Genomic DNA, 25,828 nt, shown 5'->3' with positions numbered 1-25,828 from the left:
TTTTTAATCAATTTGAATTTTATTTTTTAAAGTAATAAAAATTTTCCTGTATTTTTTAAATAAACACTTTTGTATTGATTTCCAAAAAGAAGTATTTGTAAATCAAAAATCAAATGAAAATTAACATTGACATATACTTCAATTCAAACCTAAAATGTTTTTTAAGAGCATATTTATAATTGTTGCAAAAAATGCACATTAAATAATATAAAGAAATTTCAAAATGTTTTTTAGATACAAATGACAATGGACTAAAGAAAATTTAACATAAAATATAAATCAATATAAAATCGATCAAGTTGCCAAAGTGTTTGTGTCGGCGATGTGCTCTGTCAGTGATGTGGGTGTCGGAACACAGCTCCTTCTGTTTTTTAATGCATGTAAAATGAAGTAGAGATATTAAAAAGTAAATAAATAAAATCGAAGCTAAAAATATAGTTTATTATTTATAAAAATAAATTAAGTATAAGCAGAAAGACACTGTAAGCATTGAGAAAATACAATATATTTGTATCTCTCAAATCAAACTCATCGTGATGAAGCAGCACTGTAAACGTAACTAGAGTGATGGTGGCTGTTGTTTAACATTCCATGAAGAATGGGAATAACTTTAACAGCAGATATATCTGCGAGAATATTCTGAAAGGAATTCAAGCAATTAACAATTGCATTAACTATATAAGGAATTTAAACAACTTATGAATTTATATAGGAAGTTTTGCTTAAAAATATAAATTGTATGATTATCACTAATACTTACTGCAAATGTAAAAGACTGTCTACTGAACATCTTATATTTATAAATTTCTACCACTTATCAATAAAGGAGATACAAGCTATTATGATGTAACATATGACAGAATGGCTAAATACAGTTTTGTTGTGAGCACCTTTAAAATATATTCTTTATGAAGCAACAAATTCTTTAAAAAAAAAAAGGACTAAAAGACATGCATTCATATCGTGGGTTTCAAGTTATATTCAAATGAGAATAAGAACAAGAAAAGGATTAAATAATCTAAAATCAGTTTTTTTAAAGATAAAATGATAGGCAATATACAATACAGGAGCACAAGATAAATAAATTGGTTTTTGATTCTTTCATTGCTCTTATCTGACTTTTAATAATGATCGGTCAGAGTTAGGAAACACTTTCATTTTTAATCCTTAAGGTGTGACCCCTAATGTGCTTAGTTTTTTTTAATTTTTAAAAGAGTTTTAAAAATATTGATTTAGGGTTGTCATTGCAGAACATTCTACATAGTTTTATTACAAAGGCTAGGTTATTTTGCACATAGATAATTAAGCTTCAAATGCAATGAAGGAAAATAAAGACTAAGAAACGTTTGATTTTAATAGTTTCAGTGGCAGGTCACAAAATTACTGCTATTTTTATATAGGTGAGAAAAGCAGCAATTTGGAAAGTATCCCAATAGTTTTTTTTAATAGATAGGTCAAGAATTTGACTTTATAATGTTATTTTTACTTTTCAGTACATTTTAAGAAATAGAAGAGAAAATCTAAATAATTTTACATACAATCAATAAATTATTCATATCCTAAAATAACATTGAGAAAAAAATGCTTTCAAATCATTTAAATAAAGATCAAAAGCTTTTTAAATTATAAGGCATAAACATTTTACATCACATAAAATTGCTCACATTTGTGAGCTTAAATATGTATGTGTATTGAATGAAGAAAGCTCAATGATTCTTAAGACAAAATAAAACTTATTTTAAGATAAAAAATTAATACACACCAGAGTAAAATAAATATTCATAATTACTTAGTCTAAGTGTAATTTTGTAATCTTTTACATATTCATTTATGGTAAATCATTGACAAGCTTTGATTATATTATAAATGATCTTGATTTTAAAAATTTAATGTGTTCAGATGAAAAAAGAAAAGGAGTTTCTTTTTTGATTTAAAAAAAAAATATTTGAAAAGGAACATTTGTAACAAATTATAGTTGCTTAAATTTTGCTAAGAACAGATAAAATAACAACTATCACTTTTAAAAATATTTATAACAAATCAAACTATAATTAAGCTTAGTTATTATATACAGTTGCATAGCCGTTGGAGTATATCCCTTGTTATATGTGTTCAAAATAGCGACTTCGCTTGTGAAGTGTAAGGACGTAAACACTTTCCTTCTTTAACCTTTTCTAATAATTTCTTTTTTTGAAAAAAATTTTCTTTAAAATAACAAAACATAAATAAAATGAAAAATCAATACGTAAATGAATTGTAAAATATGATGTACTTCATCGGTTAAAAAATATTAGCTGATGATAAAACAATTACCTCCACTGTTGCTTGATTCTCAGCTTGTAATAAAATAGACTTCCTTAGAGACATTATACCAACAGCTAAAACTAAAATTATAAAAATATTAGAAGTTTAAGAATATTACTATAAGTCTGAATTTTTTCCAAGAAAAATATATTAGATAGAGGATGTACAATTGCTTATAAACTTATTAAAAAATACTTAATTTGACAATGTTTAAAAAAATGTTATTTTGTTACATTTAAATTTTTTTAACTATTCCCACAATTAGTGCATTTTTTGGGGCATAAAGTGACTCTTTAAGACCATAATTACAATTAAAGATGAAGGGTGAGAGTGGATTTATAAGGGACATTCAGAATTGAAAATTTCTATTCTCGAAACAAATTGAAGTTGGTGCTTAGTTTGAAAAAATTATATTTTCTGTTAGATAAAATGTCACGATTAAAACACAATCAAAACTTCAATATAAGACACATAAAACTCTTTAAAACCCATCGAACATCTTTTTAGTTGCTGCTATTGATTTTAGAAATTTGAATTGTTTCACCTTCAGATGATCCACTTGCATCATTGTGATAATTTAAAATTTTGTTTTTCAGCATGAGTGAAACTAAGGATTGGCTTTTACGCATTGCAAAATCGATTAATTCAAATCAAAAATAGAAATTTATAAATGGGTACAAAAATTTTTTTTACAATAAAAGCCCTAACAACTTAAAACTAGGAATAATGATCATTATTTTTATAAAAATCAGATTACAACTAATTGGCATTAATATTTTAAGGTTTTTAAAAATATTTCAATACTGCAATGCATTAAAAAAATAATGGTTTAACCCAAACAGAAATTAAAGTACAACTTTGTTGTTTTACCATACAGAAATATATGTTTCTCTGCATGTTATTCAATGGAGTGTTTGATTGGGAAATTTTATATAATAAATATAACTACAGGTTTTGAAAATCATAAAATTTCGGAACCCGTGTGACCCTTCCATGGAACTGCTTGCATTTGAGAACCACTTTTTTAAATTTCAAAACTTTTCAAATAAAAATAATTTTCATAAATAAATAACAATCTCTTTGCAAAACTCTTTAAAAAATAACTTAGAGAACTTCAAAAAGGAAATGAATAAAAATATATAAAAGACTAAATATAAGTTACTCATTCTCTTTCAAGATACACATTGCAAATGAGAAGGGAAATAATTTAAAAGATGTTGGGAAAACAAAATTAATTTGATTTTCCAACATCTTTTTGGGGAACTAGTAAATTTATGAAAGATTAGACAACATGATACTTCTCTACGCAGCAGTTTACATGATAAATAAAATATGTGGAAATTTAACTGAACTAATTTCTATTTATATTGATTTGATGATTTAAATCTCAACATAATAAATTTTAATTATTATTAGACATATTGTTTGGACAAGTATATGTGTGCACGAGTTAAATTTTCTTAATTGAAAAATATAGTTTACACTCATTTTAAAATAAACAAACATTTCACCAACATATAAATTTTTAAATTAAAGTAGTTTATATATTTTCCAAATTTCTTAATAAGGAAATTAAAAATAATTGGCAAGTTTGAAACTGATTGAGAAAGCATAGTAGATATAAATGTAATTTTAAAAACTGCAGTAGGCAAGAAGTTAAAAGTAAATGAAGAGAATACATAAACATTTTTAATTGCATGGAAACGAAACTTTAAACATCATTAATTAAAAAAAGTATAGTTTCAAAAATAGATTATTTCAAAATTTCTGTCTAAACGAAAAAAAAAAAGACATTATATTTTTCTTACATGTTATGTTTAACACAACAAGGCATTTAAAAAACTGCAATATTTTAAAAGTTTATTAAAATGATCTGACAAAGCTTGTAAGCAAAAATAATTGTATGTAATGCTTAAAAAATATCATATGGCATTTTAAAATTACACAGTATATATAAATTTTAAAACAAACTAAAAAAAAATAGGAATTTAATTTTTAAAATAATTAAAACAAAAGAAGTGGATTGTTGATTTTTATTCTGTAAATTCTTTACACTTTAAGAAAAAGTAGAAATATTTAGGAATTTCAATAGATACATATATGCGCGTAGTATACTAGAAGAAAGACACCAAACTATTGCTATTGAATTATCAATACAATCTTCTATAGGTTATAAGCTTAAGATTTCTTTTTTGTTTTCTCTGATAAAAAAAAAGAAGATAGATTTTATTTAGGGAGAAAAAAAACTTAAGTAAGGAAACAAAATCTTTTAATTTCTTTTTTACAAATAAACATTAGTAAGTTAATAGAAAGACAAAACACAATTAAAACTATGATAAAATTATAAAAAGGCAAATTTTCAATATTCTGATAAGAAATAATAGTGTATCAGTTATAATGATTTCAAAAGAATTACTATACGCACCAACAATTATTTCAGTTGAATCATAAGCCAACATACAATCCCACAACTGCAAAATCTGGTCAGTAGCAAGACACCCCGAAAAAGCCTTAATAATCCATTTTACAGCTATTTTCAAACTGTTACAAAAAAAGAAATTTCTAAATCATATCAGCTCTGAGAAGTTTGCTTAGTCATAAATATTTAAATAGAATAAAACAGTAAAGAATTTATTTTTTTAAAAAAACTTGTTTTGTTCATTCATATGAATGATACAAATTTGTTTGAATAGTAAATTATGAAATAATATAACAACATTCATAATTGTTTTGGGAATTTAATAAGTTAAATAAAAATGGAAATGTGATTAATGATTGATATCGATTCCAAGCCTATTATAAAGAAATATTTCCTATAAGTTTTAACATTTCAAAAATTTTAGAGAGAATATAAAGCTGCATATTTATTGGTGACAATGTACAAGCTAGAACTGCGCACAGGCTGCCAATACTTTCAGGACAAGTCTGTGCCTGTGAATCTGAAACTACATATACTTCAAGCTGCCACCAGGAACAAGAACCCTGGTTCTGCACAATGATAGCTCACTGCCTTAACCACAGTGCTATCAAGGCTGCTTGACAAAGTTGGTAAACAGAAAAAGGAATCACCCTTCCTTTTATGAAGAGATTCATTGCAACTGTCACAGTAAGATAAGAAATTTATGAGACTTCTGAAAGATTCCTTTGAATAGGTTGGTTACAATCAAACATTTCACTTTTTTATAAAAGTTTGAAGACTAAAGTCATTATGCATTTTACAAACAAACACATTTTAAAAAACACACTAGCAAATTATCATCACAGAAAAATAGTCATTTGAAAAGTATTTTATTTCATATTTTCACTCCCCCCCAAAGAAAGACAGATAGTTTATTCTCTTTACAACTAAAATCTTTCATATATATTTTGAATCAGTTTAATTGTGAATGTTCTTTCCAAAGCGCTAAGCTTATTTGCCCCCCGGAAATAAAAAGTAATAATATTTCGACGATAGTAGGTAGTTATATTGAAATCTTATTCAATTGAAATCAAGGAAAAAATTAACTATAACTGATTTTCTTTGAAACTTTTTAAAACATCAAAGCTTTCAAACTTGTTATAAAAAAAAATATAGCTTGCATACCAATATTTTGCTTTGAAAATTATGTAGGAATTACAAGTTAAATACAGAAAAAATTATTTTTGTCACCGAGTTCTAAGGTTTTACTGAAGTTTAAATAAATTCACACAGAGTCACAAAATTGAGAACAACATTTTGCTTTTGTACAGTTTTGGTGACAAATTTTATACTTCAAAATTGTTTACATATTTTGAGCATCTGTAAGATATAGTTCTATTTATTTAAATTTAAATTTTATGTAAAATAATAATAAAGGAAAAAGTTATAATATTGCCACTATTCTAAATAATAGTGGTTTTTAAAAATATTTAATTTAATGTTTCTAGTATATTTCTGTTCTGACTCCTTTTTTCACTTATGATTTATTTTGGATAGTAATTAAGTCAGTCTTAACACAACGTCAAATATATGCTTATTAACTTACAAAATTGGATATCAATTGATAAAAATAAAAATTTCATGTTCTTTAAATAGGCAAGTAACTATTATGAATAGATAAATTTTTGAAAGCATTAATCATAGCCTTTATCTTAACATGTTTGAAATATAAAAAATTCTTAGATAATGCAGGTGCATATAAATTTTTGACATTTATCCTACATTTTAATATAGTCGTTTAAATCAGATTAAAGTATGAAAACAGTAAAAAATCAACTTACGGATAAATGTCATGAACAGAGAAATGGTAAGCCAATTGAGGTTCCACCTCATCAAGCAAAGTTTCAAAGGACAGCGCAAGTGACAAAACACCCTAAGAAAAAGGACAACTCGGATAAAAAAAAAAATATATATATGTAAAAAAGTATTATGTGTTTAGTATTGGTTAGAAGCACATTGAATATTAACCTGAGGGTGAGAGGAGAGGTTATGCAGCCGAAAGAAATACCGCACATAAAGTTCACGGAATATGTGGTAAAGGGTTATGGGATCTTCATAGATATAACAAAGAGGAGCAACTGGGAAAGAGAGTTAGATGATGAGTGAAGCAGTATAGAACAGTTTACTTTAAGCATAAGATTTTCTTAAAAATTAATATATTAGCAGGCATATAAAAAAGTTCAATATGAATATTGCAACAAATCTTTAGTTACAGAATAAGAAGGTAAATTAAAAATAAGGAATATGTTACTAGCAAAGACTGAAATGCATTGTATACAATGCCAAATTTTGTCTGGCAAAATATGTAATGAAAAACATTTCACATATTGCCTATTTATTGTAATCAATACCTAACTGACAAAGTATCCAATGATGATTATTTCACACTTTTATTTAGCAAGTTATCTTGCTATTTAACATGAAGGTTCATATTTCATTTTATAATATTTAATAGAAAGGTATTAATTTTTAATAATCACCATGTTTTCATTAATAATAACAGGAATGATCATGATAATAACTTGGCAGGGATGTGTGAGCTATTTTCCAGTATACACTAACACAGTATACCATACACAAAGTTAAGCTGGTTAAAGTAAAATCAGTATTTCATGCAGAAATTGATTTATTGAAAAGAAAAATATTAATTTTGACTGGATATCAAAACTTTTTTTTTTTAAATAGAAAGCAAAGACAAACTAATGTGCTGCTTTTTTTCTGTTCACATCTGCCAATTTTTCTATCATATTTCTGTCTATACATCTATTATATTTTACGTGAAGAACATTTTCCATTGAGTACAAAGTATATCATATTTCTCATAATTTACACTTTGCCTAAAGATGCAAGCTCATTATATACAATGCCAGTATTTTGTACATTGCTGGTAACATATATATAGAAAACATACAGAATTCCAATAACAGATAAATTATTTATAACTGTAATTACAAAATAACATTTTAAATTATCAATATTACTATATTACCACTAGAAAATTTGTGAATCTGCTTAAGTATATTTGGTTTTTAAAATGTCGACAATTAAAGTGTAAAACAAAACACTTTGTAACTAAAGATCAATAAATTTTAAATTTACAATACAATTAATAAAATAATACAAACTAAACAAACAAATAAAATTTATTTTTATCTTACCATACATGGAAAATCCATGAAAGGGAATCACACCATTAGGAGGATAGACAACATTAGTGTGTGTACCTCGCAAGTTTCCTTTCACTGGATTAGCCGAGCTAATTTCAAAATGTGATTGAACAGATGTGTCTCGAGAAAACACAAGGAGTATCTACAAGCAATAAGAGAGCATTAGGATCATAAAAAATTAAGTTTTAAAATACAGTGAGTTTAGTAAAAAGAGTCTTCAACAATTAGCAATAAAAGGATGAACTTGAAGCTATATTGATTGTAAAAGCTCTACAAAATTTTGAAATTAGTAACAAAGCTACATTACATTACAAAAGTTGCTGATAGAAGTTAATTGAACTTAACATTGAATTTGGTTTGAAAACTGCCTCTTGTCATAAGGCTGAGATCAAACCTGTGACAGTGTGTGAGTGAAAAATACACACATTTCCATTTAATGCATAGCTTTCTTCAGTACATAATTTGTATTTATGTTCAATTTGCCGTTATAGCAATTTTTAAAAATTAACTTAGGTAATATCACCTTAAATATATTATTTGTTTACTCCCTTAATCATCGATTGTTTCAGAGGTATTTAATTTTGAAATCAGGTACTTGTTATACAATCATATAATTCTGCATAAGTATTTTTTAATTACAATTAAATGTTCGCATTAATTTGAAATAAGTTGCACATTTGGGATTATTTATAACGAATTGTACAAACTTATTATCTATTTTTGAATAGCTTCTTGATATAAATAATCAATGATATAATCTTTTTTAAACTATAATTTACATGATTTGAAATATGGTGATTATTAAACCTTTACTAATGGTTATAATATGAACATCAATGAATCTAAGAAACAAATACTCCAATGAAAAGTGAAGCAAAAGCATATTTAAAAATTTCTTGAGATTCATAGAAAAGATGGAAGATAGGTTGACATATTTTGAGCACTAAGAACAAGAGTCTCTTGGTAAAAAAAACATTCACATTTTATCCCAGGTTTTGGGCATCGAAAACATGTTGACTTTTTTCCCATCAGAGAAAAAAATAATAACTTTCAATAATCATTGAATCTATTAAACCTTATTAGTTCTCGGTCAGCATGTTTCACTTTTTTTCTCATTAGTCTTATTACACTTTTTTGTGGATTTTGCAGACTGAAAATCATGTAACTTTTAAACTAACTTTTATTTACATTGGGCTAACTAATATCAAAGGTAATTCTAGTCAACTAAAGTTACCTTTTTATGTCTAGTTTTAATATGTTGTAAAATATAATTTAATAACTAAGATGATTTTTTTATATCAAACTACACTCACAATATTTTATAACATTTTCACTTATTAAGATGATTACAAAATGTTGATGATTAAAATTAGACTGAAACTCTAACATACAAAATGAGCAAAAATGCACAGAATTTATTAAATTTTAAATATTTTTATCTAGACAACAAACTATGAGTAAATAAAATAGATGCAATGTTTTTAAATAAATGTTTTACTTGATACAAGAGGTCTTCAAACACAAAGTATTGATCATCGTTAGAGGCTGTCAAGTGTATGTCCTAAAATATAGTATTGTAAAATAAAAATAAAATTATATTTAAAAAATTAAGAAAAATAATGCAATAAATTACAAGAAATTTTACTAATATACATATAGTTCACATTACTTTCTAAGTAAATGCTTTGCTACATTACTTGTTTTATTTTACTATTTTTAAAAATCCTAGTCTTTGAATAAATAGAAAATTTTGGCATTAATATTTCCAATACGAAATATAATGGTCTGTTGTTATTGCACTTTTTCAAGAAAATATTTCTTATTCTAATTTAGAAATTATAATTATGGAATTAAAAATTAAACTCATTAATGGAGATGAAAATCACAAGTAATAAACTTAGAACTTTTTGTGTAGTTAAAAAATAAGGCTGTTTTGAACGTTTTCTAAAAATTAAAAAAATTGTATATTAATTGAAAAAAAAAATACATTTAAAAAAATTATAATTATAACATTAATATGTCAATCAATTTTCCCATCAGATTTAAATTAAAGTTAATCATTTTACAATTCACTAAAATAGTGTCAAATATTTTAACAATTCCAGAGTGCTCATATTCTCGACCGGCAGAGGTAAAAACTGTTAAATGAATTTTGAAAAATGATTTATCCAAGGAATTCTTGAATGTGGCTCATTCATTATTTTAACTCTTTCTTTTTGAAAGAAAAGCCCACTTTGAAAACATTTAATAAATATTTCCTTCATTCAAAATCATTTCAAATCTTCTTCATGAAAATGTTTTCTTTCATTAAAATTTTTAAAGCCACTTTTGACAGAAAAAGGCAGAGATTAATAAAACTTTTTGAGAGCGAAAGTTTTTTTTATTTATTATTTTTAACTACTTTATACTATATGTATGTTAAACATGCAGAAATCACGACTCTGGAGGTTGAATCTACATTATTGCAACAATGCATTATATAATTTAACACACACCTTTTCAAAATTGCATCAATAATAATCACTACTTTTATACATTTTGAAAAATTGTTAGTAACAGTTCCTAAACATTAAAAAGTTGCAGTATCAAAAATACATAACCAGCTACATACCTTAAAAATTAATTTATCAATCAATAGATCATGCTGAAATACGCAAGACTTCAAATGCTTGAAGTTAAGTTTATGCTGGAAATAGATAAATAATATTACCTAAATGAAGTGATAGCTACTATCTAGAGAAAAAGTTGAATTTATATATGCTACACATTAAATTATTCATAAAAAATTATAAAACGGTAAAATTTTTAATCACAACTTGGTTTGCAAGTGTTTTACAAAAAGAGTAAAAGTTAGAAGAAATTTTAACTTGATAATGTGATAAGTGAGCAATGTTTAACAATATATGCGTCCTGTTCAGTGTTCCTCTTAGCAATAATAAAATAGGGCTTCTTTTAAAGCCAATAAAATAGACATACATTACAGAGAAAGAAAAGGTAACATCCACTCATTAAGTAGAGCTAAATTTTAATTTTGTTATTGATATCTCTTAATACACTCAGCACTCCATGTCATTACCCGGGCCATTGAATAGAGTGCAGACAACTAGAGTTTGTTTGATCATGAGTGCAAAAAATACCAGCAATATTTACTCATAATTAAAAAATGCTAGAATAATTTGGACAAAACTAAGCTGTATATTAATAAGAATATTAACGCAGAAAACAAAAATATTCATTCCTCTGTTGCCGTGATCAAGAAAATAGACAAAAGCATCAGTATTATCTGATGCTCAACATTTACCTTAATTTGGAAACTAACAGAATATTTAATAATAGCGTAAATATATTTTTTATGTTAATATATGTTTAGACAACTGCAAAATGTAAGCAAATATGTAATTTAGAAAATAAGAAATGAATACAACAAATTGTTCTTTTCTTTTAATGTTAATCACATAAAAGCATCATTTAAAATAATATATTAAGGATAAAAAATACATTTAAAATAATAATTTCGCTCTCTGCAACCATTCTTAACAATTAACACATGTTGGGATACTCAAAAATATACCATACAAGAAATATTTTTGAGAACCAATAGAATTTCACGAAAAGAGTGATTAAAATTTTCCAACAATAAAATTATGACAGCATGTTTAATTAATTGAAACCTTTGTAAAGAAATTTACAAATATTGTAAACGCATTCGTCTAACTTAATGAAAGCATACCGGTCTTCATGCTGATTTTTGAACGAAGCTGCAATATACACTTGTGATCATTAATGTAAAGAAATCGCTATTTCGATAAATTTTAACTATAGATAAAGACTACCCAGGATAAGAAACTAGGTGGCTTTGTAACTCATTCTTCATTCAAAGGTTATTCGAGATGCTTTACGTTTAATGTATGGTAATATCAAAAGAAATAATGGTTTACAAATTTAGTTCAATGGCTAAAAAATTTTGGGTTTAGTACAAAAATGCATAGGCTGTATAATGCAATATCAGAATTTCTTATAATAAAATATGGAACATATAAGCTTCTGCATTTTATTTCTTTTTCATGGGAAAATTTAATTTTATAAAAGTGTATTTTGAATAACATATATGTTTCTAGAGCCACACTATAGAAGCAAGGTAAAATTTTAAAGAAAATATTTTCATATTTTGAAGAATGGCACACCAGTTAAAATCAAAGTTAATTTAAATTGTACATTTATTACATTTTATGCTTTTGTTTTGAGATAAAATAAGACACAATTATACATACAGCACCAGATATGTCTACACCCAAAATGAGTGACCACAGAGCAGCTCTTAAAGTATCAGGGCATCCTTTTTTGCAATATTCACGAGCAACTGCAACATGATTTGCTTCAAGAACTAAAATGAATGGAGCTGCTGCTTTAATAATTGTTAGAGATCCTCATAACAAAAAATTTAAAAATACAGTTAACTCTAAAAGCCATATCAGAGATAGCAATAATAATATTTCATGGTCTCAGTGTATTCCCTCATACCATCTCTAATGCTAATCTCTCCTTAATACCATAATTTTCTGTACAGCAATTTATTCATAAACAAATCTTAATGTTGTTTCCTTTTAGTGCAACACTATGTCTATGGTCAAAAACATGAAAGAACACGTTTTTAAAATTTATTATTTTTCGCCAATTTCTCGTATTTATTGACAAGTAAATACGAAAAACTAGCACCCACCATCTTCAGTAACTTAACAACAGTTACTACCGTTTCTTTAACACTTTTAAGAGCTGAACTCTACCGACAACATTTATTTCCCTGCTAAATGGTTAATGGGTCAATGCAATTGCTGTCCAGCCTGATGGCCATGCTCATCGATCATGGGGAGGTAGATACTTCACTGTCATCAGCCTGGCGTTTGACCAGTTATCTGTCGTGGATTGGTATTGCTGCCATGTGGTTTTGTGTTTGGATTCACTTACATGCCTTTTTTGCATAATTTGTGATGCTCATAATCATCACAGACTCAAAGCTTTGTAACAGCGAGTCCGTTGAGGCTTTGTGTTCTTGTGCCGGCAGACCATGTTGAGAGTCTTCAAGTGTATACATATAGGTCTCTGGCCTGGATTGCATTAAATAAATTGTTCCAAATAAAAACTTATGTTATGATGTTTCCAGATTCTTAGTTTATATATAAGTCTTATAATGCGCTCCTAAGAATCTTAAGAATGATGGTTTAATGGAACAAAAAAAACATGCTGCTTATTAGTTTTAATTTATAAATAATTTTCCTTAATATTAAGTCAAAGAAATAATTGTAAAATTGCAACAATAGTTCAGAATGCTCAAAATCATTGATAAAAGGAAATCATCAGAGGAGGCAATAAAATAATCACATTTAATAAACACAATCTAACATTAAAAATTTTGATTCATATCAATTGGACACATTATCAAAATAAAGTTTTTATTTTTATTTACGGTCCTTGATTACTTAAATGATGTTCTTTTCCTTATTTATCAGATAGAGTTACATTTTTCTGGCAATTGGCAGTTATGCCAGACTTACTGGTTGAATCCATGAAAATTTTTATGAATGTATTTATAGATTATTAATCTAAGTTTAATTCCTCTAAAATTAAAAGAATTGATGTGAATGATAAGATATTCGTGTTGACTACAAACAATTAATTTTTTTCTTTTTAATAAATATATAGCCGACATTTTTATATGAAAGATGCCATTTTATTAGTCATCATCTTTCAAAAGTGTAAAAAAGAGTATTAATATTGAGAAAATGGTTACAAAAGAAATAAGGCTAATAAAAATATAAATAATGTGCAACAACTGAATTTTTGCATACTAAAGCACTATGATAAAAATAAAATCAAAATGGCATTTTTTTAAAAATCAGAATTAACTTATATGCTAAAAGAACACTTCGAAATACATTATTAATAATAATTAACTTGTAGCTTACCACGCTTTCCTAGAGCAACTCTATCTTTCAAACATTTCTTGGAATAATCAGAATTTGAAAAAGGCAAAATGTTAAGACCTAGATGATCAATATTACCTGATAACTCTTCAAATTGCAAACGCTAAAATGTTAAAATTTCATTAAAAAAATTTATTATAATTATAAGTATGCATATAATATATTAAAAGAAGTGCAATATTTTAATGTTACGTTCAAAATTACAAGGCTACAGTGTTTAACATTGTATAAAAAATAAATAATAACAAAAAAAAACAACAACCATATATCAAATAAACAAAATTGGCTGTTCTACTTTAGTGATTTGGAGGATCTATTGAATAATTTAGCTAAAAAATATTCATCAAGTTTTTTGATTAAATATAATAAAATTTAGAACTGAGAGTAAATTTTAACTGATAATTTATTAGACAAAACCTGAAATTATTTTAAACATTTGTAGAAAGACGTATTTTAAAATTATTACTTTAAAATGATAACTAATACTAATAGAAAATAATTTTAGCAGATAAGAGAACAATGCTACATTGATGAATTGGTGATTAGAATTTTTTTTTTGGTGTAACAAGTTTTTGATAGTGAGGTTGAGTACTGATCAAGAGATGGAGTTAGTATCTAAATGTTAGATACAGTTGTTTGCTTACTGAAAGTTTTGAACACCCTTCTATTCTATCTGTAATCTTAGGGTTCTTCTTGAGGCTCCTCAAAGAGCACTCCTGATTATTTACTCAAACTTCTAGTTTCATCTGATGCCCTGTTTGTTTTCCTTTCACTTTTTAGGTTTATTTCCCTTAAGCGTCCAGGGAAAAGGCTTGCTTGGATGCAATATAAATGGAAATCTGAACCTAGAATGATGGCCCTTGGATTTAATCTCTGCATCTCTTGGTCTTGGAAAACAGAATTGACTTAATTGCAATAAAGATTAAACTTTTGTGGAGATACCTTTGGAGAGTTTTTGAGTTCTGACCAAATGAATTTTAATAACTATACCAGTAATTGTTAGTTCTTTACACTATATTCATCCACGGCTCTGTATTGTAACGACACCAATAAAGGTTAATTGCTTAGTTTTATAGATTTTATCTTATTTCAGTCATATGATCGGTTTCATATAGGTTATTATGAGTATTTGTTTGGAACTATAATTTCTATTGAAATTCAACTGCTCCTTTGATAATTGCTTAGTTCACTTAAAATCCACAACACAATAGAGTACTTATAATTTAAAGTTTGAGTGAACAATAGTATAATTGACTTACTAATTGGTAAAAACTTTTTACATTCAAAGGAACTTTTATAAGGCCCCAATATGTAGATGGTCTAAAAAGAAATGTTCTATTAGCATAAAAATAATTTTTTTAAAAGTATTTTAAATGAACATAATCAGCATTGATTGTTAAATTTATCATATTCAATAGCAAAATTCTACAAACAGAATTTGAATAACTAATGCAATTAACAGTTCACATAAATTAAAAACTTTACCCTGGATCTGGAGTATTGGCAGATACATTTGGACACTTTACATTTGTTAAAACCTCTAGAAAATCTTTAGGAGAATACACAGGACGAAATCTGCTTAAATCTGAAATGTAAAATTTTGTAGTTTAAATATCCATAAGGAAGTAAAATGTAGTTCATGTTAAGAAATATAATTCTATATATATATTTGTAAAATATACAGGTAATGGAAAATATATAGAAATCTTTAAAATGTATAAACCCAAAAAATAGTTTACAAAACAAAATACATAGTTTAAATTAAATAATATTTCTTCTGCTTAAAAGGCATTGTGATAATTATTTTTTATTTATTGGACAATAAATAAATGTAGAGCAGGAAATGGCATACAAGGAAAATTACCATCAAAACCCTCGATATATATAGAGGATTAAAATTAAAAGATTAAGGGAAATTTTAAGTAAATTTTATAAACTGTGCATGAAGCTAAGTACACAGAAACCTTAATATAAATAAAGACAAGTATAGTCCAAGTAGTAAAAACAAGTACAAGTGCTTTATACAATAATAATGAATAAAAACAAGTGAAGCCCTCAGAAATTTATTAAATAATGGTTTAAAAAGAAAAAAATAAGCTTAAAAATTGGTAAAATTTTGTTTTTGTAAAAAAATCAAATTAAAAAATAAGTAACCACAAAAAAAATATTACGATAGATGTAATAAGAAAGTCCAAACACATAATTATATTTTAGTTTACAAGGGAATATTTGTTGTATAATATGTATAGATAAAATTCTTGTAAAAATAAAATAACTCACAAAATATACATTATTGGTAGCAATTAACAATACAGTGAAACCTCAACGAAAGACAACCTCTGCGTAGCTACCACCTCTATTTACAGCAACTTTTGGGAGGCATGGAATTTTTCCCATGGACTTTGTGTTGAATAAAAACTTTAAGAGAGACCATACAAACTCTCCCAGCTACCGGGCAAACCTCAGCACCAAATGTGGAAAAGATCAAATAAGAAAACACGGAAAATTATCAAAATAACGAATAAGTAGATTCAAATATATTCAAAATATTGTGAGTGGTTCTTGTTTAGAAAGTTCTTTTTGACAATCTCTGAAAGTAATCGACAACCTCATTTTGCAGTCAGAGTGCACTAAAGAGAATGCGATCAAAATTTAATTTTAAAATTGAATGTTAAATAAGAGAAGAAGTAAAAAAAAAAAAAAAAAAACTAAGCATGTTTAAAAATGTATCTTCTCACTTTTTAAAGCTAATTTTTCTGATATGAAATTAAATGCAAACTTAAACAAAAAACATAATTGCTTATTTATTTAAAATAGTTCTATCATTTATAGTTGGTAAATTTGTTTTCACTCATAATTAGGAGCATTTTTATTCGTGCTAAGTTTTATTCGTCTCTCCAGTCGGCTTTCATGATGTCAACACAAGTGGTATTTCTGCACTAAGAAAATGATATTGACTAAAATTAAAATTGTTTGCCAAAAATCATGTACCTTCGATAACATTTTAAAGTCAATGGAAGTAACTCCTAATAACGACCAACCTCCATTAACAGACTGATTTTATATGATTTTACTTTCTCTTTTACTTTTACAGACCTCAATAATGACTTATTATGAATTGGGTGCTCTGGGTTTGTATTTAAAAATTGGATTATTTGTGAGCGATATTAAATTCAAGATGCAATTTTTATATAACTCTCATAGAGAATATGAAACAAAATCTATATTACTTGAATTAATAACACTAGGAAAAACAGCCTCTATATAATAACACATTCATCTGATTTTCCGACTTCATACTAAATAGAGTGCCTAAGTAATATATAAAGGTTTAACAAAATAAATCAAGTATTGTCACTGGCAAATTTTAATCGTCTAAATAGCAATTTCCCTTCAAGTAAAATAAAAAGTCAACATATTTAAAAATCATGTAAAGAGAAAAAAAAATTACCCATGTCTTCTGACCCAAGTTCGGACCACTTAGCTTCAAACTCAATCTGTTCAGAAACTGGACGCTACAGGATAAAAAAATATTTATAGTTAAAAAATCTACTCTATATATTACTGTAATAAAACACATGTTACTCCAAAAACCAACTTAAAAGTTACATGTTACTTAATACTTTAATATGGTTAAATATCAAATACAGAAAAGTAATTTTAAAATCGTAATCCAAAATTGATAGCAAATGAAAATATTCAAAAAACAATTTTACCTTTCGAGAAAAGACCATGCTTAGCTCATTGGACATATTATTAAGGCTTTTAGTAATCCTATGCTCCCAATTTTCCTGAAAATAAAATAAAACATGCATGTATAGAGTGAATAAACAAAACTTGATGCTGAGTTGAATAATGAGATTACAAAGAAGAAAATAGTAAAAATTAATAATTGTCGCATAAAAAGTGAGAAATAAAAACAACAATTTTTTAAGAACCTTCAAAGAATTAATTTGATTCTGCATGACATGAACATGAGAAGTGAAAAATTTAAATGGAGTATACTGCAAAAGCATAATTTAGAAGAAGCGCTATAAGAAAAATTATTAATAAGATGGCAAAAATGCAAATTGACTTTCTCCCCACCCTCTCCCTCAATGACAAGAAGAATTAACAAGAAAGATTTTGCCTGGTCTTGAGTGAGAGACAAACTTTGCTTTTGTGCAAGGAAAACTATACACTGATAAAACTATATAGGGTATAACTATTTAAATAACATGATTCCAATAGTAATTTCCTACTTCAATCGACTCAGCTGTAGAGAGTTTTACGAAATAAAATCATTAGATATATTTAACTTTGATGACTAACTTGGGCATCCTTACAAATTTACATTTTGGTTATTTGGCAGTCATAATAAATACTTAAATGACATTTCAATGACTAATATAAAAAATTTCAATTGAAACTAAACTATACTCTTTCTTAACTTTAACTCATAATATTGAGAGATTTTAGATTTTCAAAGTTCTAAATATATTTTTTATCCTACTTATTTGATTTCAAAAATATCCTATGATAAAAAAATCTAAATAAATAAACGTCAAATATAAATTTTGCTATGGAAAAATTATAAGATGAACTTATTTTCTTCGTGAATGTAAGTTTCTAATCACAAATCTGCAGTTTTTTTAAATACATGGTGTATATCCAACATACTTAAAAATAACTCAAGCAATGCAGAGTTAGACAGAGAAGATAGAGAAATGGTCAAATAGATAGAGAATGGTCATAGGTAGATAGGTTAGATAGAAAAATGGTCATGTTCCAAAATCCTTATGAAGTTCTAATATTATTTTTCGAAAAAAAATTCTGCTTTAGTTGGCTGACACTGACACATATGTATAAATTCAAATATTGAAGGGTTATGTAATAAGTACCAAATATACTAAGGTATAAAATATTATATAGATATATTTGGTAATTATTAAAACTGCACCAATACTAAGCAGTTTTAATACAGATACTTTGAAATTAAGAGTTGTACGGCCCCTCGAAAGTGCTATACACAGAAGAAAATTACTTGATAGTGGTAAATATTGACTATAATGAGTATACCGTGAGCAATAGCACCATGCCAAGTCATGCTGAATACATTTCATCTTTATTCTAATAGCATGCAATTTTTTAAAACATATAATTGCTTATTTAATACTTTTTTTTGAAAGATATTATGATGTAAACATTATGAGTTAAATAGCATTTTCTAAACATAAAAAGTTACTTCAATAAAGAAATAATTAATTTGAAAAATGCAACATTCCAATGAAGCGATTATTAAAATAAAAATAACTAAATAAGAGAACTAAAATAAAAATATTACTAAATAGGAATGAAACATTTATTGTATCGGTATATATTAGTTATTTATGAATAAATAGTTAATTATTGTGATAAAAAGAAAAAGCCATACTTGTGCTTTCTTGATATATTCAAGTGGTTCTTTCTTTTGAGGCACCTTAGAACGCAGACTAGGATTTTTTACAATATGTTGATAAACTAAATTACGCAATTTTTGTTTATAACCTGTAATAAAAGTAAATACAGATATAAAAACACTTATTTTTCATAAAAATTCTGATGTAACATTTGATTTAGAGAGCTAATTCAAAATAAATATTTTTTTTAGAACTTATCAGCCTGGTATTTTGTATAAATAATCTCCATACAGATAAGCCAGGTAATTACAGTGTCCACTTGATAAGAATTATAAATTTCTTACTAGGATCAGTTATGTAAGAACTTTGTTTGCCCATCTTTGGTCAAGCGTTTTTCAGAATGACTTCGTTCAGTCAAAGCAAAAAATTTTATAATTGTACATCTTCAAAAATATCTGTTTGATTACTTTATCTTCTGTATTTTTTTTGTTGTACCAAATATTTTATTGCAGTGTGCTACAGTATTTCACTTCAATAAGAGATAACAGTAATGGATTTAAACAGACAAACTTAAATTTTGTAAATAAATGCAACATTATATTTATTATCCTGTCATTTTATTTCAGTGAAAGGTATTGCTATCTAATCTTCTAACTATCAACCTGTTAATCTACAAAATTTTTTAGAATGAAGAATAGTTTTCTTTTTCAAAGTTACTTAGCAAATAAGAACCTTCTATAGATTTTTAAATTTGATTCAACACATTATGATTCAATTTAACAAATTCTAACTTATTAATAGTAACAATAAAAAAAGACCGTTTCTTTTTAAATGTAATGTTTGCAGACTATTTAAAGTAGACTTAATAAAACAACTCAAGTATCTTAGTTATGTACCTGAATCTAAAATAAGTTTTCTCATATGATCTTCTAAAACATCACTGGATATTTCAGGATCCAAAATAAGTTCCTGTGAATCAAAAAAACATGCTAATTAATTTCTTAAAAGAATAATAAAAAGTTATGACAAAAGACCTAAATAAGAATAAAAATTTACCATAAAAAGGAAATTATTTAAATATGTAAGAATTTGATAACAAAACTGACCATAGAAGTCTCAGTGTAATTTACAAAACATATAATTTTGCAAAAATAAGTTAGTGATAACCAAAATTAAAAAATCCAAACTGCCAGTATCTAACTTAAATCTTTATCGATTAAAGGATTTGTTTTTACACATTTGAAAATTATGTGGCGCTAGAAAATTCTTGGCATTTGGCAACATGAAGTCATTTTTCTAAACTCCCAAAAACATAAAAAAAAATCATGAAAAGCAATCTGAAAAGTAAATCTATAAAATTTTCGATAATATGGTTATTTTTTAATATATTTGGAACTGCAATAAAATAAAAAGTTAATGAAAAAATTTAATGCAAGCACATTGCTTTTGACAATTCATTAAGAATATTTTGCAAGGATTAAAATACTAAAACAGTCAACTAGATGAATAAGAGCTGTCTGAAATTTTATTGAAAAAATAATCAAAAATATAGTAAAATAAGAAAATATTTTCAGAAATCGTCATTACAAATAAAAAGCATTAATGCCTGGTAAATTTCTATACATATTTTCCCCATATGTTCAAAAACAATTCTGCTATTGTAAAATTTTAGGCTTAAAATTGTATCAAATTTAAAAATCCCTAAAAATCACTGTCCAATATCAACTTGAATTTAATAGAAACATACATTTAACAGTAATAGTACTGAAATTTATCTTCATTATGAGAATATTTTCGACTGGAAAAAAGTTTCACAGAGAAAAAGATGTTTCATAAAAAAAATAAAGGTCTATTAGAATAAATTTAGAATAATGTTTAAAATTAATTTTCGGGATCCTGGCATGCTTTCAGCCAGGTATGGGGTGGGAAAGTGAATTCTTCTACTATGTCATAACAGCAAACCACAGGTGGCTTCCATTGCAAACCGAAATGCGTTATTAACTCCAGGTTTATTGTTTTTACGGGGATACAACAACACAATTTCAAAAGGCTGGGAGGGGGGAGGAGAATTTTAGAACTTTAAGCTTTTTTATAAGCATTTTGAGAAACTACCGTTTTTCCTTAAGTTGAATTTGTGAAGGTACCGCTAAACGATAGTAAATTCACCACGGACAGACCCCTGTATTGAAATTACTTTTTGGTCAAATGTCCAAATCTTGACTTAATTAAAGTTTGTATACACGGTTGTTAAACCGTTTCTACAACACATTCATGCAAAATAGGGCTCCAAAATTCTATTGATATAACACATTCATAAAACATTTGAAAATTTTGATTCAGCACATATTTTTTTACGCTTACAGAACTGGGCAAGCAACGGAGAGAGAAAGAGAAAATAGACTATATTTTATGAGACATAAGTGTTGCTGAATTTAATTACAAAATTTTCAAAACTCTTACTTTACATTTGCTTTAAATTTTTTATGAAAATCAACAATATCAGTGCAGGTGTTTTTTTATCTGTAAAGTTTGAATAAAATTCATTTTATCTTAACATTCCTGTTCACTGTTTTGTCTGTCTAGAGAATGAGGATGATCCTTGTGTTCTCTTAGATGTACAGTTAAATAGCTTAAATTAAAGCAAACATGAAAGTGCAGTCTAGTTCATTGTTTCTTTTCTCCTCCTTTTTGTGGTTTCTTTTTTCAGTGTTTCTATAAAGGTATAAAAAGTTTTATACCTTTATAGAAACAACTTGTAAGCAACTTTTTAGACCTATTGCTTTCCGATTTTTTTTTTAGAAATTGCATAATGGCCCACCACCACTTCATTTCTATTTATGTTTTTTAATTTCCAGATCAATCGGCTTCTGTTATGCTTTTTTAAGGATTTCTGCATTACAAATTTTATGAAATCACTTGATATGCAAGATTCTTCTTAAACAGTTGTTAATAAGTTTTTTCATGTTTTTTTATAGCAGCGCCATGTTTCAGATCCATATAGTAAGACAGATTTAATGATAGTATTGAAAATTCTAATTTTTGTTAAACTTATTATGTTTTCGTTTTTCCAGAATTTATTAAGAACTGCTTTGTTAAATATATTTAGTATATCAGTTTTTCCCTTGCTGTTAATTATATTTCTAAGATACATATAACTGCTTATACCTCCTATAGTTTATTATTTTCCAATAAGACATTTAATTGTTTAAGATTAATTTTCAAAATTTTAGTTTTATTTTAGTTTATAATAAACCCACTTTCTTTGCCTCTATGTTTAAAATGTTTGCATATCTTGAAGGGTATTGATCAGTAAACATAAGTCATCTGCAACATCAAAATCAGAAAGATATTCAGCAAGGTTCCATTTTACACCCTTTTTACTCTCTGATAATCTCTTCATAATACAGTCAATAGCAATTAAAAAGATTGTTGCAGAAAGTATACAACCCTGTCTAACGATGGAATCAACCTTGAATTCTGATTGTTGGCCAGCATAGATAACTTGTACATTGTAATTTTTATATATATTCTTCAATGTTTACTAAATATTCTGGAATTTTATAGTACTGCAACAGCTTCCAGAGTGTTTGTTCAATGTTGCCATGCAAATTTTTATTCAGTCAGTAATAAACTTTACATTTAACAACAGAAATAATTTATAATAGGAAAAAAGATATACCTGAAGACTCATTAAGAGCTTTCGATAAACATCTGTCTTCTCGATTTCTGAAGCTATAAAGTTAGTTGATGTTTGAGGCCAATATGCATTTGCCATTTCTAATAGCAAACCTGAAAACATAAAATAATGATGAGTAGAAGAATGAACATATTTTATCTTGACTTTATAAAAATATTAAAATTATGTGTACAAGCTGTTAAACTAGCTGAAATAATAAAGCAAGTACTTCCTTACATACAGTAGAGATTATGTTTACAAGCTGTTAAACTGGCTGAAATAATAAAGCAAGTACTTCCTTACATACAGTAGAGATCTTGCACCGAATAATTATGTAAATTTATTTTTTAAGAAGTCAATACATTTTCCTTATTTTCATTTTATATAATACAAACTTTATAGAAAAGGATTAGTTTAGATATAAATTCTAATACTATATATAGGTGAATTTTCTATTTTATAGATTTATAATTTATTTCAAATAGTACTTCAAAAATCTTAACAGGGTACGTAAAAAAAAAAAAAAATTATGATGAATCCCCTAAAATGCACAATTTTCCATTATGAAATAAGTCTTGTAGGCTAGACTTTAAAAAAAAAAGAAAAAAGAATTTTTATTTCTCTTCTTATTAAACATCAGAAGAAGAGCGTCTTGGTTACTAGAACCAAATTTTTAATTTTCCTTACAAAATCTGTTACAACTTATTAATATTTTCCCCTTGAAATTCTTTAAACTCATTGAATATTTTGATGGATTTCCTTATGGCGACATGATCATTTCATATTATTTCTTGATATTTTAAAACAATGCTAAGTTTTGTAATGTTATCTTAAACGTGTTAAAGTTTTCAGGAATACATACTTATTTTGTCAAATTTTTAGAGGAGACTTATTGTAAGACATCATCAAGATGAATTAGAACATTATAAGAGACACAATACTTTTGTGGTTATTTTAAGAAAATATCAAGTTATTATGGTATACCATAAAATGCCTGACTTGAGAGAGCACTGTAGCTTCACACAAATACTGATTGTCAATGAATACCAAAAAAGTGCCCCTTTCCCTACAACACAATTTCTAAGTTCTTGTTTTAAGAATTTCTCTATGAATTTGCTTCTAAAAAATAGTTATTCTGATTCTTAGAATAGAAGATTAGTGTTATTCTGTAAATGAGCAATGAGTAGGAGGAAAAAAAAATTAATCAATCAGAGTAACTGAATTGAAGATTGCTAACAAAAATGCAGGTGTTTGTAAAGTCCAGTGGGAAGAGAGAGAGAAGCAAATTCTCTCAATTTGACCCTGCTACATGCAAGTCAAAGTCGTGTTGAATGGTACATATGCTCACCAGTAAGAAAGAAAAGTAGGGGGGGGAGGGGAGATGGGAGAATTGAATGTGTAAGATTGAGTAAAAGGAATAGAGGGGTACTGTTAGAAGTTACTTAACTGGAGAAAAAAATGCTAATAGAAAGGGGGAAGAATTGGGTAGAAGAGATATGGATTAGAGCCTGTCTCCTAAAAGATGATCTCAAACTCATTTAAGCGTTGTGGTATTTCTAACACATTAAATGAAAGAGAAGATGTACTTTTTCGTTCCTGATTAGCAGGAGTTAATGTCGGATCTATAGACAATGATATTACTGATGAATTGAATGAAGAGTGCATTGACCTTATTTTGGACAATGACTCTAATACTTCTTATGATGGATTTTTGGATTCTGATTAATGTAAATAAATCTTTCTTTTAATGAATTATTTTATCGTCCATATTTATTTTTTCCACTGAAATTTATTTTTTCACCCATTTGTATACGCTAGATTTGTACCGAAACTTAAAAATAGAGATTGCTGTTGAAGTTCAGGTGATTTCTTTAAAAAGACGCTTTGCATTTCCTTCAGTACCGTTTATTTGCACCCCTCTTTATTGCGGCAAATTTTGATAAAATTAGGAGGGCTTTATCGGTATTTTACGGTAGACATTTGGATTATAATTCTTTGATGAATTAATTAGTAAGCGAATTTTTTCTAGTATATTTTAAATAGAGACAAGTTTATAATGAAAAGTACTAAAAAATATGCCAATTCTGAGTCCCAAGGACTTATAGTTTCTAAAGTCAAGTGGAATTTCTACTAATTTTTACTAAATTTTATTTTAACTAATTTTTATTCTCACTATCTCCCATTTAAAATACTAATACACCAACATATTTGAATGCAAAAATGTTAGTTAAAAATCTGAATAGCAACTTGAATACCTGCTTACTGTCCTTTCCTTTATAAATTATTTATCCACTAAATTTTTGATAATATTATAAAATGAACAAAAATAAATTATTCTTTAATTATATAATACTGCAATTTTTAACTTTATTTATAACTAAATAAATAAACAGAAAGTCAATGCTCTACCAAACAGAGACCATGCACATAATGCAAAAATATATTGAATACCAATTGATGTAACAGTGAATTATTTAATATTCCACATGACCATAAAATAAGGAGAAAGCGGTGATTAAATAAAAAATACAACGTTGTTCAAAAATTTATTATTACATTTACAAAAAGATAGATCTCTATTAAAAGAGTAATCATCCTCTGAATAGGATATTTAGTTCAATCAAAAGGCATCACGAATAAATAACTAGCATACTAGTAAAACTTTATTATAGTATAAATTACGTAACAAGAAGGAGAATAAAGTTTTTAAGAATTAATTAAACCCTTGAGGAAATTAAACAGAAAAAAAATTATTGATACAAAATAAACAGAAAACTTACTGAAACGAAACGAGTCGAGAGGGTACTGACACACCGGTGAACTTAATAGAAGTGATCAGAATTAGCTTATAGCTTTGATTAATT

General features: G+C 26.5%; 1 protein-coding gene across 4 annotated transcripts; it reads right to left on the bottom strand.

Moving 5' to 3' along the window:
* Window positions 1-420: 420 nt before the first annotated feature.
* Window positions 421-25,828, bottom strand: LOC107451320 (TBC1 domain family member 19). Of its 4 annotated transcripts, none has more exons than XM_016067388.3 (18): window positions 25,745-25,828; window positions 22,968-23,077; window positions 20,185-20,257; window positions 19,324-19,436; window positions 17,627-17,701; window positions 17,362-17,425; window positions 15,396-15,495; window positions 15,170-15,230; window positions 13,893-14,013; window positions 12,201-12,313; window positions 10,541-10,615; window positions 9,428-9,490; window positions 7,921-8,071; window positions 6,731-6,840; window positions 6,544-6,635; window positions 4,730-4,845; window positions 2,314-2,384; window positions 421-639 (listed from the first exon to the last, which is right to left on the bottom strand). In XM_016067388.3, the coding sequence occupies exons 2-18, from the start codon at window positions 23,061-23,063 to the stop codon at window positions 529-531; spliced, it is 1,605 nt and encodes a 534-aa protein (XP_015922874.1). In that variant the 5' UTR covers window positions 23,064-23,077; window positions 25,745-25,828; the 3' UTR covers window positions 421-528. The 4 variants fall into 4 exon arrangements, with proteins under 4 accessions (XP_015922874.1, XP_042906708.1, XP_042906709.1 ...); XM_043050774.2 differs by lacking the exon at window positions 25,745-25,828 and adding an exon at window positions 25,521-25,632; XM_043050775.2 differs by lacking the exon at window positions 25,745-25,828 and adding an exon at window positions 25,374-25,463.

This window comes from Parasteatoda tepidariorum, chromosome 5 (genome assembly GCF_043381705.1).
Source record: "Parasteatoda tepidariorum isolate YZ-2023 chromosome 5, CAS_Ptep_4.0, whole genome shotgun sequence".
NCBI classification, from domain to species: domain Eukaryota; kingdom Metazoa; phylum Arthropoda; class Arachnida; order Araneae; family Theridiidae; genus Parasteatoda; species Parasteatoda tepidariorum.
This window is presented reverse-complemented; position numbering and strand designations above follow the sequence as displayed.

What these genes read in the sequence shown, in the direction of transcription:
- LOC107451320 (XM_016067388.3), bottom strand. Translation starts at nt 23,063, where the DNA reads ATGGCAAATGCATATTGGCCTCAAACATCAACTAACTTTATAGCTTCA. An exon ending in GCATGGTCTTTTCTCGAAAG is followed by an intron (nt 17,426 to 17,626) that starts GTAAAATTGTTT and finishes TTTATCCTGTAG; the next exon opens with CGTCCAGTTTCTGAACAGAT. An exon ending in ACCTCTCCTCTCACCCTCAG is followed by an intron (nt 6,636 to 6,730) that starts GTTAATATTCAA and finishes CCTTTTTCTTAG; the next exon opens with GGTGTTTTGTCACTTGCGCT.